Source organism: Sitophilus oryzae, unplaced genomic scaffold, assembly GCF_002938485.1.
Source record: "Sitophilus oryzae breed Bouriz unplaced genomic scaffold, Soryzae_2.0 scaffold_806_pilon_pilon, whole genome shotgun sequence".
Classification (NCBI taxonomy): Eukaryota; Metazoa; Arthropoda; class Insecta; order Coleoptera; family Curculionidae; genus Sitophilus; species Sitophilus oryzae.
Window position 1 is genome coordinate 442515 of NW_022147424.1, and position 16356 is coordinate 458870.

At 32.8% G+C, this 16356-nt stretch overlaps 1 protein-coding gene across 1 annotated transcript in view; it reads right to left on the reverse strand.

Moving 5' to 3' along the window:
- Window positions 1–16356, reverse strand: part of LOC115888674 — a 181839-nt gene that overhangs the window by 109076 nt on the left and 56407 nt on the right. The window contains exon 2 of the mRNA XM_030908455.1: window positions 3712–3939. Within this exon, the coding sequence (XP_030764315.1) occupies window positions 3712–3798 (87 nt within the window). The 5' untranslated portion in view covers window positions 3799–3939. The remainder of the gene's footprint in view (window positions 1–3711; window positions 3940–16356) is intronic.

Sequence of the window (16356 nt, forward strand, 5' to 3'; positions counted from 1 at the left end):
AAAACACCCAGACACCTGTTTTCATCCAAGTATCGGTATTACTTCAGAAATTATTTTGAAAAAATCGTAATAAAAATGAAACTTCTACACCCTGTATCGCCTAAACGAAGCATTTTAGGACAAACTTTTTTACTTATTTTTATCTGCTGAATATGCTGCTGAAATTTACCGAATCCAATTCGGACCACCCTGTATATTAGGCAGAGCTTACTTGGGACGCATAAAGGGCAAAATTACAATATAATTTATTAATCAAATTCAAATGTGTCAAATGAAACGTCAAAAGTAAGAGTCAAAGATGGGAACACATAATGTCAATTCCATCTCTAACGTATGAATATATAGGGTGGTCCGAACTGTATTCCGGAAACTTAGGCAGCATATTTTGCAGATAAAAATAGGTAAAAAAGTTTGTATAGTAAACGCCACGAATGTTTGGGAGTGATTCATCGGTCGCTACCATGTGAACTAATCTGTTCAAGGTCACATAAAACTTAAATTCCAGTGCCGTGGTGTTTCAAGTCATATAATAATCAATATATAATCTGTTGTAATTTGTTTTTTGACTGTCAAAGTCTTGTCAAAACATATATTTGGTTATAAATATAAAATGGAATGCCCCATTGGTCGCACTGCAAGCACACCAATGGACTGACGCACAAAAACGAATCAATCAAAGAAACGCGATATAGTATCGTCCTTGTCAATCACGCTAACATTTTAAAATAAGTAGGAGGAGCGCAGGCAGATGATTAGACCGGGCTTTAAAAACCTACGTCTGCGGTAAAAAATTACGTTTTTAATGTAAAAATGATAGCGCGCGTGTCGATTCTAACTTCAAATCACTCCCAAACATTCGTGGCGTTTACTCTATGTACAACTTAACAAGTATAGCTAGAGACGTGAGAAATATAAAATAAGAGACGCCCCTCGATGCGCAGTGGACAGCTCGCAAATTTGCTTTAATCAGATTTGTCGTAGCATAATTGCATCTCTCTTTCGCCGAATGCGTTCTCTCTCTATCGTTTGCGCGACCGGTGCCATCCCCAAGTCTCTTCCTATATTTGTCAAACTGTATGTCCTAAAATGCTTCGTTTCGGAGATACCGGGTGACGAAGTTTCATTTGTATTTCGATTTTTTCAAATAATTTTTGAAATAACGTCAATATTTAGATGAAAATTGGTGTTTGGGAGTTTTTTGACATGATAAATTTGATTTTGATGTCATTATGATTCCTACTTATAGAGGGCACCACCTACATATTTTTTAACTGTGTTGAAGAGTAATATCTTTTCGTCTGTACCTGTATAAAACTACTGAGTAAAAAAATTTACATTCAAGACGTTTTTTACGTAAAAAATGCCTCTTAAAAAAATTTATCAATACCTGTCATCATTGACATAAATAAAACATGTTGACTAGATAGTTATTAGACTGAAATCATAAATTTGAAATGTTTTTGTGGCAAAAGTTCAACAGAAACTGTTTTATTATCATTTTTTCGAAGAAAAATTTAAGATTAATTTTAAAAAACAAAAAGTTCCAAAATTTATTATTTCAGTCAAATAATTATCTGCTCATGTTTATTTTTTGTCAATGATAACATGTTTTGACTTCTATTCTAAAATATCTTGAGAACGGTTGCTCGTAGCCATTTTTACCAAGAAACATTTTTTTACTTAGAAAATCAGGGATATGTATATTTTTCACTATACAGGTTCGGACGAGAAGTTATTACTCTTCAAAACAGTTTAAACACATGTAGGTGGCGCCCCCTACAAATAAGAGTCATACTGACATCAAAATTAAATTTCTCATGTCGAAAAACTTCCAGACACCAATTTTCATCCAAATATTAACGTTACTTTAGGAATTATTTGGAAAAAATCGAAATAAAAATGAAAATTCTACAACCTGCATCTCCGAAACTTTTTTACTTATTTTTATCTGCAGAATATGCTGCCGAAGTTTACGGAATACAGTTTGGACCATCCTGTATATTAGGCAGAGCTTACACTGGATGCATAAAGAGCAAAATTACAATGTAATTGATTAAGCAAATTCAAATGCGTCAAATGAAACGTCAAACGAAAGAGTCAAAAATGGTTTGGGGCTCATGATGTCAATTCCGTCTCTAACGTATGAATATACAGGGTGTTTCGAAACAAATGCGAAAAACTTTAGGGGCTGATTCCTTGTTCAAAATAAAGGGTAGTTTGCTTTATAAACGTTGGTTCAAAAGTCAACCATTAGGGAGATATCGCGGTACAAAGATGGCGGAAAAATAATGTTTTTATTTTTTATCTTGAAAACGAAAAGAGATAGACTAATGAAATTTTATGGAAGCATTACTGTTATGAAAACACACTTTCAGGTAATTTTTTTACTTTTTTAAAATGAGTGGAAGGGGTTGAAATAAACTACCCCTATCATTCTTGTCAACGAAATTTAAAGAAAAAATCTTATCAAACACATGCAAATGCTTTAATTTGGATAGTCTAGTTTGTTTAGAAACTTTTTTACCTCTTGTGTTTTTTTGATAAAACTCACCGATTGGAAATTAAAAAATAAAATGTAAAGCATTACATGTCAGGACAAAAAACATTTTTTGATTAAGAATCTAGTGATAATAACGATAATAATAATCATCTAGATAATAACGTATTGCAGTAGAGTAATGTCAAATAAAATAATATTAGGAACATCCTAAAGTAACAGCGGCCGACTAGATTTTTCCTAAAAAATTACAGCAGCCCACTAGATTCTTTATCAGAAAATATTTTTTGTCCTGACATGTAATACTTTACATTTTATATTTTAATTTCAAATCGGTGAGTTTTATCAAAAAATACAAGAGATAAAAAAGTTTCTAAACAAACTAAACTATCCAAATTAATTTTTTTGCATGTGTTTGATAAGATTTTTCTTTAAATTTCGTTAACAAGAATGATAGGGGTAGTTTATTTCAACCCCTTCCACTCATTTTAAAAAAGTGAAAAAATTACCAGAAAGTGTGTTTTCGTAACAGTAATGCTTTCATAAAATTTTATTAGTCTATCTCTTTTCGTTTTCAAGATAAAAAATAAAAACATTATTTTTCCGCCATCTTTGTACCGCAATATCTCCCTAATGGTTGACTTTTGACCCAACGTTTATGATGCAAACTACCCTTTATTTTGAACAAGGAATCACCCCCTGAAGTTTTTCGCATTTGTTTTGAAACACCCTGTATATATGTAAGTAATATTACACTTTTTCCTTAGCCTTTTTACTCAAAGATAGAAACAAACAACCGAGAAAGTTCAAGAGATACTTTATTGCCAATTTATGTTTACGTCTCGAAATTGTACAGAACTATTCGATCGTAGTGCTTCGGGCTCTCAAGGGTATCACGTGCAACCGTACACTGCAAAAAATTTAAGACAGTTGTAAAATATATGAAATGAAATGCCTCTCTTCCAGACGGTACGGAATCGATACAGTCTTACGGATCTAAAGCCTCACCTACACCTAAAGTTTTACCTGTCAGTCTTGCCGGTCTTAATTCGGTTCAAGTAAAACGTCTGTTTTTTGTTTTCGACTATACACAAGATTTTAGTTGATACGTTTTGACTGAACAAGAAAGAATGACGGGTAAAACGTAACATATAGACTGGGCTTAAAAAGCTTCATTCAGGTCTTCTCCGAAAAAAAAACGCTAAATAGCTTACCCTGTCAGTGATTCTTTCCTCTGGCTTTCCCCGCTTCAAGGACTTTGCCCTCAAAATTTTTCCTGGTCCACCATCTGTATCATCCATGTTCACCTTTAGACAGTCTTCTTCCTAAATTTTCTCGAATTCCTGTTCAATTCCTGATGATTTTAATTTTCTATCTAGTGTGGAAGATGATTCACTTTAGTGTTTCACTACATTGTATTAGGATATGTTTTTTTAGTTATCCTGAAACAAACAAGAAAAAAATTAACTTACATAGCCAAATGCAGTGCTCTATTAAAATAATAAGAATGGTAAAAATTTATTTAGATTGACGTGAAAATCCCACCCTGTATATTAGAGCAGCTAAATTTAAATCGCGCTAACTAAGATTTTTAGAGCATCTTATCCGATAGTCAAGCAGCCTTAAAAGTCTATTACGCTGTACTTTCGGATCGCTCTCAGGGGTCGGGTAAAGCGGGTGTGTGGCCGAAAGAAATATACAGGGTGTCATTGAAATGGTGTAAAAAAATTAAATTATTACTTAAAAATTATTTGGAAAAGCGGAAAGGGTAGTTTTTGCAAGGGTAGGGGGTTGTTTCGCGAATAACTTTTTTGAGGTTATTTTTTTGCAACGTGGGTTTATTTTTTGAAAACTACATACTGTTTCCTACAAAAAAGGTATTCTTGTTGCAAATCGCCCAGAGCGATGGTTTTCGAGAAAATTGAAGACAAAGAGTTTACCCTGATGGGTTGCTAACTAGTTAATCAATATAAATTTATGAAAGTTATGGCGGTTCAAAAGTAACCATGTAGTTATTAAATAATTAATTGGAAAATCATAAATTTCATGATATTTAAAACATCTTATTGCTTTAAAAATGAAATAAACTTTTTGGGTTTTAAAGAAAGAAAGAAAGAAAGAAAGAAATTGCTTTATTGTCATAAAAAAAATTTTACAATTTTGTTGACAAAGCTTAAAAAAAAGAATATAAAAAACATACAAAACTTCACTTAACAATAGAAAAACATATAAAACTAACAGCAAACATACAAAACTAAAACAATACTTTATACAATTATAGAAATTGTACATTGTCAAAAATTTATTTAATTAAATATAAATAAAATATAAACATACATGTAAATAAACAACTGTATATAATGTCAATACTAAATTTAAATGGATAGAAAACAAAATCATTTCTTAAATTTAGTAAATGTGTGTTAAATTTAGAACCCTTGATATTAATAAAAAAATCGTTAACCGCGTAAAAGGCTTTCTCCAGTAAGTATGATCTCAAGGCTCTGCGAAATGCAGGAAAGGATGAAATGGAATTAATTTCAGATGGCAGATGATTGTGCATTTTTTTTGCATTGTACAATATGGAACTCTTTACTAACTCAGAGTGAGGGGTTGGCAGATACATGTTATGCTCTGCGTTCCTAATTGGATAGCCATGAACTGGCCCTAGAGAAATACTCGATACGTGCTTGCGAACTAGGCAGACGGATTCGAGTAATAAATAATATTTGGTTTACTCAGAATACTGAAGAGCAACTACGGCAACGCATTATTGACTGTTCCAATCAAATTCGGCCAACACCAAGGATGTTCCACAGGGTACGCAAATGGTGGAGAAGAAGATTAGATGTCTGCATTGAAATGAATGGTGGTCACTTTGAACATTTACTATGAATGAATTAAGGAATGCGTTATTTTAATAAGGAATTTTGGTAATTGGATTATTTCGTTTTTTAAAGCAATAAGATGTTTTAAAAATCATGAAATTTTGATTTTTCAATTAATTATTTGATAATTACTTGGTTACTTTTGAACCGCCATAACTTTCATAAGTTTATTTTGATTAACCAGTAAGGAACCCATCAGAGCAAACTATTTTCGTTCAATTTTCTCGAAAACCATCGCTCTAGGCGATGTGCAACAAGAGTACCTTTTTTGTAGGAAAAAGTATGTAGTTTTCAAAAAATGAACCCACGTTGCAAAAAAAATAACCTCAAAAAAGTTATTCGCGAAACAGCCCCCCACCCTTGCAAAAACTACCCGTTCCGCTTTTCCAAATAATTTTTAAGTATCACCATTTGATTTAGGGTCAAAATTTATGGCAGAGGATTTTTTTTCGAAATTTTATCTCGTTCTTTAAGCGTACAATTTCAAAACAACCGTTTTTTAAATTCACCTTTTCAGTGCCCTTAACTCCCTTAATATGCATTTTCCGCCCTATACTTATAGGAACTTTTTTTACTATTTTTAGGAGTACTATCACCCCTCATTTTTTTTAAACCATTTCGATGACACCCTGTATATTATATTTCAGAAATCTGCCTAAGGTTTAGCCCGATCCTGTCATGTTAAATCACACCATAGACTTAAAATAAAATATAGACTAAGCATCTCATTCATAAATAGCTGGAACATGCGGTCAGACACTGTCTTGTTATTGTTGTGTTATTGTTTTTGGTTATAACGAGTGCGACACGAGCGATAGATAGGTTGTCTCTGTCGTAACGGTCGTTCCCTGACGACTCTGCCGAGAAACACAACACTGTCTTTCGTTTCTCAAGTACACCTGAACGCTCCGTATCATAGCCGGGTATTTTTTTTATTTTAATGAAGCTATAATTAAATTAAAAATATATCGTATTTAAACTTTTTTATATTTTATTAAGATTTAGGACAGGTTTTTTAAATAAAAGTTTAGAAAAAACGTCTTAGAGTCCAAAAAGGATAAAAATAATAAAATACACGTTATAGAAGAAATTTTATAATCGAAATGACGTAATTTTTGAAATTAATAATAAATTATTAATTTTAGTCAAACATTTACAACCCCTAATATTAATCAAAACAGGATCTATTCCACAGATATAATAGAATCGGCGACAGGGAGAGAAAAAAAAATATGATTGTTGTAATTTTTTTTCTGGTTAAGTGATGTCTTATGTAAATTAGAGAAAACATAAATCTGTTCCATTAAAGCAAGGAAGGTGATAGGAAGTGGATAAAATGAAAACTACATTTATTTAACTCGGTACTGTCTTTATTATACCGGGTGCGTCCCAAAGTGGCTCATCCCCATAATTTTTTATATTTTCAAATAAAAAAACAAGATTTAGTATGTTAGTACATGACATAAATTAGGATTGATTGACGCATTCAATTGTTTTGGTCACTTCCTGTTTCACCGGAAATGACTATAACATTTAATTTTTAAACGGCACCCTTGGTATATTTCTACTTTATTCGATAGAAAATGACACTCTGAATAGAATGACACATCATATGTCAACTTTTGACATTCTCGCATATGGTTTAATTGTAATTGTAACACGCGGTTCATAACGACAATTTGACTCGAAATACCAAGTGTGTGGTATCAATATATTCATAAAAAAATGCTTTTTCCAAATATGCTAATATATGACATATGTATGATTAAAAATACGATTTGTACATCTTTTAACCGGCCTAGACAAGACACGAAACCCATTAGACGATCAAAACTATTTTTCCAAGGCTCCTTGATTAAAACTTAGTGTTTTTAACAACACCATGGCACCCTGGATTGAAATTTAAAATAGGATTTGTATTATTCAGAGTATCATTTTTTATCGAATAAAGTAACAATATACCGAGGGTGCCTTTAAAAATCAAAAGATGTAATCATTTCGGTGAAACAGGAAGAGACCAAAAACAATTGAATACGTCCAATAAATCTAATTTATGTCATATACCTACTAACATACAAATCTGTTTTTTATCTGAAAAAATAAAAAAATTATAAGGGGCGAGCCACTTTTGAGACGACCCGGTATATTAAAAAATATTGTTTCATAATGTAATATCATTTTAAAATTCTTGTATGTTATTTTAGATTCTGAAGATAATTTTAGAATAAACCGGAATATATTTTTAATAAAAACATTATTAATTATTAACAGGGTTATAATTATGATTTTGTTACAATGTAAGTAAGTAAATAATGTAATGTAAGAGAAAAAATTCAGATTTTACATTTTACTAAAATATTATCTAAATAAGCGCCTTTCTACAACAACGCCACTGACTCCCAATGGGTAAATTGAGAGTTGCCTACCGGTCAAAAGTCGTTTCAAGACTTAAATGGATTATTTAAGTCAAATTTCTTGCAAATTTGGCACTGGCGAACCATATTTTATAGTTCTTGAACAGAAAAAGTCAATAAAATAAACACTTAAGCACTACAAGCTAAGAAAATGCGTTAATACAGCCGGGGAGATAGCGGCAACAAAGCTTTACCGCACACGTGCGACACGTACTACAAGGTAATAAATGAATGAATAGGCTCCCTCGCCTCTAATCGGTGTTGTCATATTGTAAAGAACTTATCCTTTTTAAACAGTATCCGACTTATAATTTAGTAGTATAAGGACTATTTAATACATCTCTGGAATATTAAAACCTACTTTATTAAACTGTAGTATTAATATCTCAATATATGTGTATAACAAGAAAAAAAATATTGATAATATTAAAGACGTGACAACATAGGCTGGATGAGGAAGGCTCGGTCGACTGTACCCAGAAGTAAACATGTGTACAAAAAATATTGTCTGTCCGCGTTGAGATGTAAATAGTGTAGTCTATATTTTATTTTAAGTCTATGAATCACACACAAAGTTCCAAACACACGTGCTTTAATTAAGGCTTGATTAAGGTTTGCAGAGCTTAAGCATTTGCCATAAAATAGCGAACAATTTGTTACAAAACCATATAAATTATATATCACTGTAATCACAAAACTTCAATCTATTTCCGTATAGTAACGGAATTTTAAATTATGTCTTTATTTTCGAGAAAATTTTGTCCAAACATATGGAATATTTTGTTAATGTTTAACCATCAGAATCTTAAAAATAAAAAAGTTGTCTAAAAATGTGCTACAATAAGGATATAGTATAATCCTTTATCTTTAATTTCACTCTTTACATAAAACGTTAAATGCCGAACGCTTATTTTAATGAACGCTACTTAATGTTTTTTATTGCCTAGTAAAGTCTAGTATTGCTAAAACCCAATAATATTAACCATTTAAAAAGCTTCAAACGATAATTAACTATCGATACAAACACGTAAAAACCAATATGTAATTAAATTTACCTATTACTGCAGTGCTAATTATAACAAACAAAAACACAGAACAAAAGCTTATCCTCGTCGTTAAAAACATCGACTGTAATTTGCACCAACAAGAAATACTGAAACAAAACAACACACGACCGAGAAGCAGGCTGTTTTAATTCAATTGTCAACGATAAACTGTCTAGAAGGCTTGTTCCGTCTCGGCCAACTCGATGCTCTTAATCCCAAATGAATCACATAATATATAACGGTCCGTTTTACATTGTTTATTAATAATAACGCCAAACAGATATATTTTTCTTTCGTTTTCTTAAACACGGATGTGTAACTATAGAAATAAATCGCGTATAAAAGTATTCGTACTACAGCCGAAAGCCCCGCCTACACCTACCGTTTTACCTGTCAGTTTTGTCTGCCAGATAAAAGGTCCGTCTTGGCGTTATGATTTTTATCAAGACTACCATTCTAAACAGTTCACTGAAAAAAATATAAATCATTTTACAAAATAAATGATACATTAGAGCATTTTTAATAAAAAAAAAACTTGTAAAAATAAGATATTTTTGCATAGTTTCACAAAAAAATAATTTTGCAAAACAGTTTATTGATATTAAATGATTATTACAAAACGATATAATTTTCACAGTGAGTTTCGTAAGTTTAAAAATTAAAATTAAATCAGAAATACAATCTTGTAATAAAATTGCATGTCTCTGACATATTCACAAAACTTGTGTGAATTTACTATAATATATTTAGTAAAAATGACGTCACGTCACGTGACTTCTTGTAAAGCTGATGCGTATTAAGTAATTGACGTATGTAATTAGAGGAAACAATGAACGCCGAAGAACATTTTAATCTAAAAATTGTTGTATCCTATGTTATAGGGCTTAAAAACACTAAATCACCACAATACACCAAAACACTTTTACTTTTACACTGGACGCGCGTTTCGCTAACCATGTTAGCATCATCAGCAGATGATTATAAACTAAAGTACAATCTACAAGTTGAGCGTTTATATACTCGCCCAGTAGGCACCGAGTGGACGTGGCAAAATCTAGCCAACCGAGTCAGAGCCCACTGGGCGTAACAGTTATTTCCGTTATGTTGGGCAAACTAGAAAATCAATATTAACTAGATTTAAAGAACATTTGGCTCAGATAACATGTGGTAGACCGGATAAATCTTGCGTTGCCGAACATATTGTTGATAAAGGTCATTGTATAGATCTTAATAATTTAAAATTAATTTAAAAAAAAGTCTCAAATTACAGGCAATTAGATGCATATGAAAGCATCAGAATTAATAAATGTAAAGATAGTATGAACAGAGACAACGGTCCAATTCCTTCAAGTTCTTTGTGTTCCTACTACTCTAGTGGCGGAAATAACTGTTACGCTCAGTGGGCTCTGACTCGGTTGGCTAGATTTTGCCGCGCCCACTCGGTGCCTACTGGGCGAGTATATAAACGCTCAACTTGTAGATTGTACTTTAGTTTATAATCATCTGCTGATGATGCTAACATGGTTAGCGAAACGCGCGTCCAGTGTAAAAGTAAAAGTGTTTTGGTGTATTGTAGTGATTTAGTGTTTTTATTTTGCTGTGTAACACCAAAGGTTCCAACCCTCAATTGTAATTATAGGGCTTGTTTCTCTCTACAATTTCCTGTCTCACAATGTACCGTTTGTGTCCGGGAAGGGTTCATAGTTCATTCATGGTAAACATAGTTGTCGATTTTCGAAAGAAATCAGTACATGTATATTATTTCGTATATTTTTCATTTTATCAATTTTATGGAAAGCACTGTTCATTAAAATGTTGTATCCTATATCATAGGGCTTGTTTCTCTCTACAATTTCCTGTCTCACAATGTACCGTTTGTGTCAGGGAAGGGATTATAGTTTCATAGTTGTCGATTTTCAAAGAAATCAGTACACGTATATTATTTCGTATATTTTTCATTTTATTGATTTTATGCAGTTTTTTGAACAAGTGGGAGTCCCAGTGCTTCGGTGATTAGTGTATTTATAATTTAAGGGTAAGTATATTACATTAATTATATTTATATGTAGTTTCTATAAATATAAAGCCTAACTCTCTTAGAAAACACGATCTCCATTTATTATAAGGCGCAGAATTTCAGTATGGTTCTTCTAGACAAGAAGAGATGGAGTGTTTTATTAGATTTATTAATATTTACTAACGCTTTATGAATTTGCAAAAGTAATTGTAAATTCACTATAATAAAATGTTTTAATTTGTTGTTACTCTATAGTAATATTACAAGAAGTTGGCGATTTTAAAAGATAAATTTACAATGAATAAGTTAAATAAAGATATATTATAACATATTTACATACATGCCACAAATTAGCCATACAGCGATTCTACAAACGAGTAGTAAAACTAAAGAACGGATGGTAAATTTACTACAATAATCTGTGGCAAGAAATAACCCTCAATATTGGTATTAAATCAGACTCACATTCAACACCGTTTTTTGCTCGAAAAATTACGTGATATTCGTCGAAAACCCGTCTCTCCCCTACACCGTGAAGTGCAATTATTAGAATAATCTTGACCAAAAAAGTGTTACGAGTTACGATACGCCAATGCATTCTAAAGAATGCCGTCAAATGGGCGTTGTAGAATTTATCCGGAGATTATGACGAAATAAGGTCGCAATTTTGCACCTAATTGAGCATCAAGTAAAATTATCTACTATTTATGGGTCCATTCGAATGTCAAATCGATTGAAACAAATTGCCAAATGGATTTAAAGGACTGTCAAAAGAAAAAAGTCTCGCATTAAAGCACTGCTGTAAAATGTCAGAAATTATCTCTAATAGACTAATATCCTGAAAAATATCTGACTCGATATGCATAGATAACTCAGGTTTTACAGGTCGCAGTGTTGAAAATTAATGTTAAGTCAATATTTTCTAAAGACTATTTAACTTTTAACTTTTATGTTTTCTTTCATTGTTGGTATATACTGTGTTAAAGCTTTTTCTTGTAGATTGGTAAAAATTACTGTGCTATGACTGTAATTATTTGATATCCGATAAATTGGTATGAAGCTTCGGCAAAAGGTAGTGGTTATTCTTCGGATGTTCCGGTTCAATTATTAATTGGAATAAAACAATTTGTGTTCTCCAAAAAAGCCGTTACACTGGGCACAGGTACAAAATACATCTGTCCATATTTAATAAATACGTTTTTTTTTACCAGATGATATACATGTTCAAATATACGGGGTGCGTCTCAAAAGTGCCTCACCCCTATATTTTTTTTTTATTTTTTCAGATAAAAAAACGAGATTTAGAATGTTAGTATATGACATACATTAGGATTGATTGACGTATTCAATTGTTTTTGGTCACTTCCTGTTTCACCGGAAATGACTACCACTTTTGATTTTTAAATTGCACCCTCGGTATTTTGTTTACATTATTTGATAGAAAATGGCATTCTGAATAGAATGACATATCATATGCCAACTTTTGACATTCTCGCTTGATAAATAATCGTATTTTAAAATTCAATCTAGAATGCCATGGCTATGTTTAAAACACTAGTTCTTAATCAAGGAGCCTTGGAAAAAATAGTCCGGCGTTGAAGATAGCCAACGTGTTTTTTCCATCCACGGGTTTCAAGAAAAGATCCCTGACCGCTTATAGTTATCATATGGCAACGACGCTTTTCGTCCATTTTCAGCCACATCCACGGTTCTCGGTTTCGAAACGCCTCATTTAAAATATATCTACAGCAACACTTTTCTGTTGTTTATGTATTTAGATTAAGATTTAGGTAAGAATTATATATAAAGTTATATAAAAAAAAAAAAAAAAAAATTTATTATTTATATAAAATGAAGCAATTATTTATGAGTAGATAAGATTTAACTTATATATATCCTCTTAATTTAAATCTATCTAGTTCTAGGAAAATTTCGATACTAATTTAAAAGGTGCCAGCAGCGGAGACCTTTGAATAGATGGGTATATGGTTGACTAGGTAATCACCCTATACTCGCAACTATTTGCTCGGTTCTTTAGGGAAAGGGCCAGATTTAAAAAAAGACCACCCGATATTTTTATCATTAAAATTGAGAACTAGCAGTAATATAAATATCGCCACTCTATATTGTTTAAGGTTGTGCCACAACGTAGGCATCTGTAAACGATGTACAGATGACTAGGGTACACCACCCCGTTTTCATAATCATTTGCCGGTCCGTTGGAAAAGGGCCAAGTACAAGAAACCGCTGATTCTCCTAAAAATTATATCAGTATAATAATAAATTAGCTGCATTATTAACATGGTTGTGCCTGCAACGAGACTCACCTGGAAGACGATGTACAGGATTGACAAGGGTATTCTACTAGCCCAGTTTTCTAAAACCATTGCGGTATCTTGTAGTATATAGGCTCATAGTATATTAATATATATATTTTGCTGTTTCTGAAAATTAACAGAAAAATTGTTTTTTTTTTTTTTAAAAAAATTGCCGCCAATTTGTTAAGGTTTGTGCCGCAACGAGACCATATGGAAATGATGTACAGGTGACAAGGGTGTACCACCCCGTATTCAAACCATTTGCCGGTCCGTAGGAAAGGGCCGCAATGTTGTTCAGAAAACGCGGCTTGTTGTTTTCTTGAAAATTAACAGAAAAAAATTGTAGCGCATTTACTAAGGGTTGTGCCACAACAAGGCCATCTGGAAACGATGTTTACAAGAGGTAGGTGACCCACAGTCCTTATTCAAAATTATTTGCCGGTTCGTAGGGAAAGGGCCAAGGTCAAAAAACCGCTGTTTTCTTGAAAATTAACAGAATATATATTATGTAGTTCATTATTAAGGGTTGTGCCGGCAACGATGACTACCTGGACTACGATGTACAGATTACGAAGGAGTACACCAGCCGGAATTTTGAGAACCATTTGGCTCGGTCTTGGAATAGGGCCAAGTTCAAAAAAAATTGCCTCAGTGGGTGGCTGTTTTCTTGAAAATTAATCAAGTAAAGAATTTGTAGGCTCAATTTATTAAGGGTTGTGCGGCAACGAGACCACCTGGAAGCGATGTATTCAGATGACAAGGGTAACATCACACCGCCGAGATCAAAACCTATTTGCGGTCTCGTATGGGAAAGGGCTCAGAAAAGAATTGTACGATTACCTAAATATTTATTTACAGAAAAATATTTTATTATATTATTTTTTAAGGGTTGTGCCGCAACGCGACCACCTGGAAACGATCTACAGATGACAAGGGTACAACACCCCATATTCAAAATCATTTGCCGGTCGGTAGGGAAAGGGCCAGAATCAAAAAACCGCTGTTTTCTTGAAAGATTAACAGAAAAAAAATTGTAGCTCATTTTTAAGGGTTGTGCCGCAACGGGACCACCTGGAAACGATATACAGATTACAAGGGTACACCACCCCGTATTAAAAACCATTTGCCGGTCCGTAGGGAAAGGGCCAGAAACAAAAAACCGGCTGTTTTTCGTTGAAAATTATACAGAAAAAAAGATTGTAGCTCATTTATTAAAAGTTGTACCGCAACGAGACCACCTAGAAACGATATACAGATGACAAGGGTACAACCACCTGTAATTCAAACCATTTGCCGTCCGTAGGGGAAAGGGCGCAAATTCAAAAAAACATGTCATTTTACCTAAAATTATACAGAAAAAAAATCGCAGCCAATTTGTTAAGGGTTGTGCCGCAACGAGACCACCTGGGAACGATGTACAGATGACAAAAGTACACCCCATATTTAAAACCATTTGCCGGTCCAAAGGCCAAAATCAAAAAACCGTTGTTTATCTTGAAAATTAACAGAAAAAAAATTGTAGCTCATTTATTAGGGTTGTGCCGCAACGGGTCCATCTGGAAACGATGTACAGATGACAAGGGTACACCACCCACTATTCAGCTCATTGCCGGTCCGTAGGGAAGGGCCAGAATCAAAAACTGTCATTTTCAAATTATACAGAAAAAAAATCGCCGCCAATTTGTTAGGGATTGTGCCGCAACGAGACTACATGGAAATGATGTACAGATAATAAGGGTATATCACCCCGTATTCAAAATCTTTTGCCGGTCCGTAGGGATAGGGCCAGAATCAAAAAAACTGTCACGATAAAATTATGCAGAAAAAATCTTGCCATTTATTAGAGTTATTACTGAAGCAGGAAGACCACTGAAACGATACATACAGATGACAATTTTCCCTGTTAAACCCCTTTGCCAGTCCATGAGGAAAGGGGCCAGATCAAAAACACTGTTTTCTTGAGTAACGAAAAATTGTAACTCATTTATTAAGGGTTGTTCCGCAACGAGTCCATCTGGATACGATGTACAGATGACAAGGGTATTCAAAATCATTTGCCCGTCCGTAGGAAAAGGGCCAAATTCAAAACGCTTTTTCTTGAAAAAGTTCTTAGCTCATTTATTAGAGGTTGGTGCCGCAACAATTCATCTAGGAAACGATGCAGATGACCTTAGGGTACACATATTCAAAACAAATTTAGGAAAAGACTAAAAATAATACATGTGAAAATTAACAGAAAAAAAATTTAAATAATTTACTAGGTTGTTAAATATCCATCTAGAACGATGTACCAGGCAGGTGCACCTTGTTCAGTATCATTTGGATTGATGTTGGTTTTCTCGTTTGTAATATCGTTGTATGGCTAATTTGTGTAATGTATGTAAATATGTTTATGTTCATCTTTATTTAACTTATTCATTGTAATTATCTTTTAAAATGCTTAATGTAAATAATTACTGGTAACAACAAATTAAAACATTTTATTATGGTGAATTTACAATTACTTTTACCAATTCATAAAGCGTTAGTAAATGTTAATAAAATCTAAACACTCCATCTTCTTCTCTAGAAGAACCATACTGAAATTCTGCGCCATCAATGAGATTGTGTTTTCTAAGAGGGTTGGCTTTATATTTATAAACTAAAATATAATTAATATTTTTTTTTTATTAAATTATAAATACACTAATCACCGAAGCACTGGGACTCCCACTTGGTTCAAAAAAACTTTAAATCAATAAAATGAAAAATATAGAAATATACGTGTACCAGTTTCACAAATCGACAACTATCAAATGATGATCCCTTCCCCGACACTGTACTTTGTGAGACAGGAAATTGTAGAGAAACAAGCCCTATGATATAGGATACAACATTTTAATGTTAGTGCTTTCAAAATTAGTAAAATGAAAATATACGAAATAATATACATGTACTGATTTCGAAAATCGACAATATGTTTATAGATGAACTATAGACCCTTCCCGGACTGACGGTACATTGGCAGACAGGAAGTGTGAAAACAAGCCCTATAATTTACGGTGGGGTTGGAACCTTTGGTGTTACACAGCAAATAAAAACACTAAATCACTACAACTTTTCAAAAAACACTTTTACTTTTACTGGACGCGTTTCTTCATGTTAACATCATCAGCAGATGATTATAAACTAAAAAA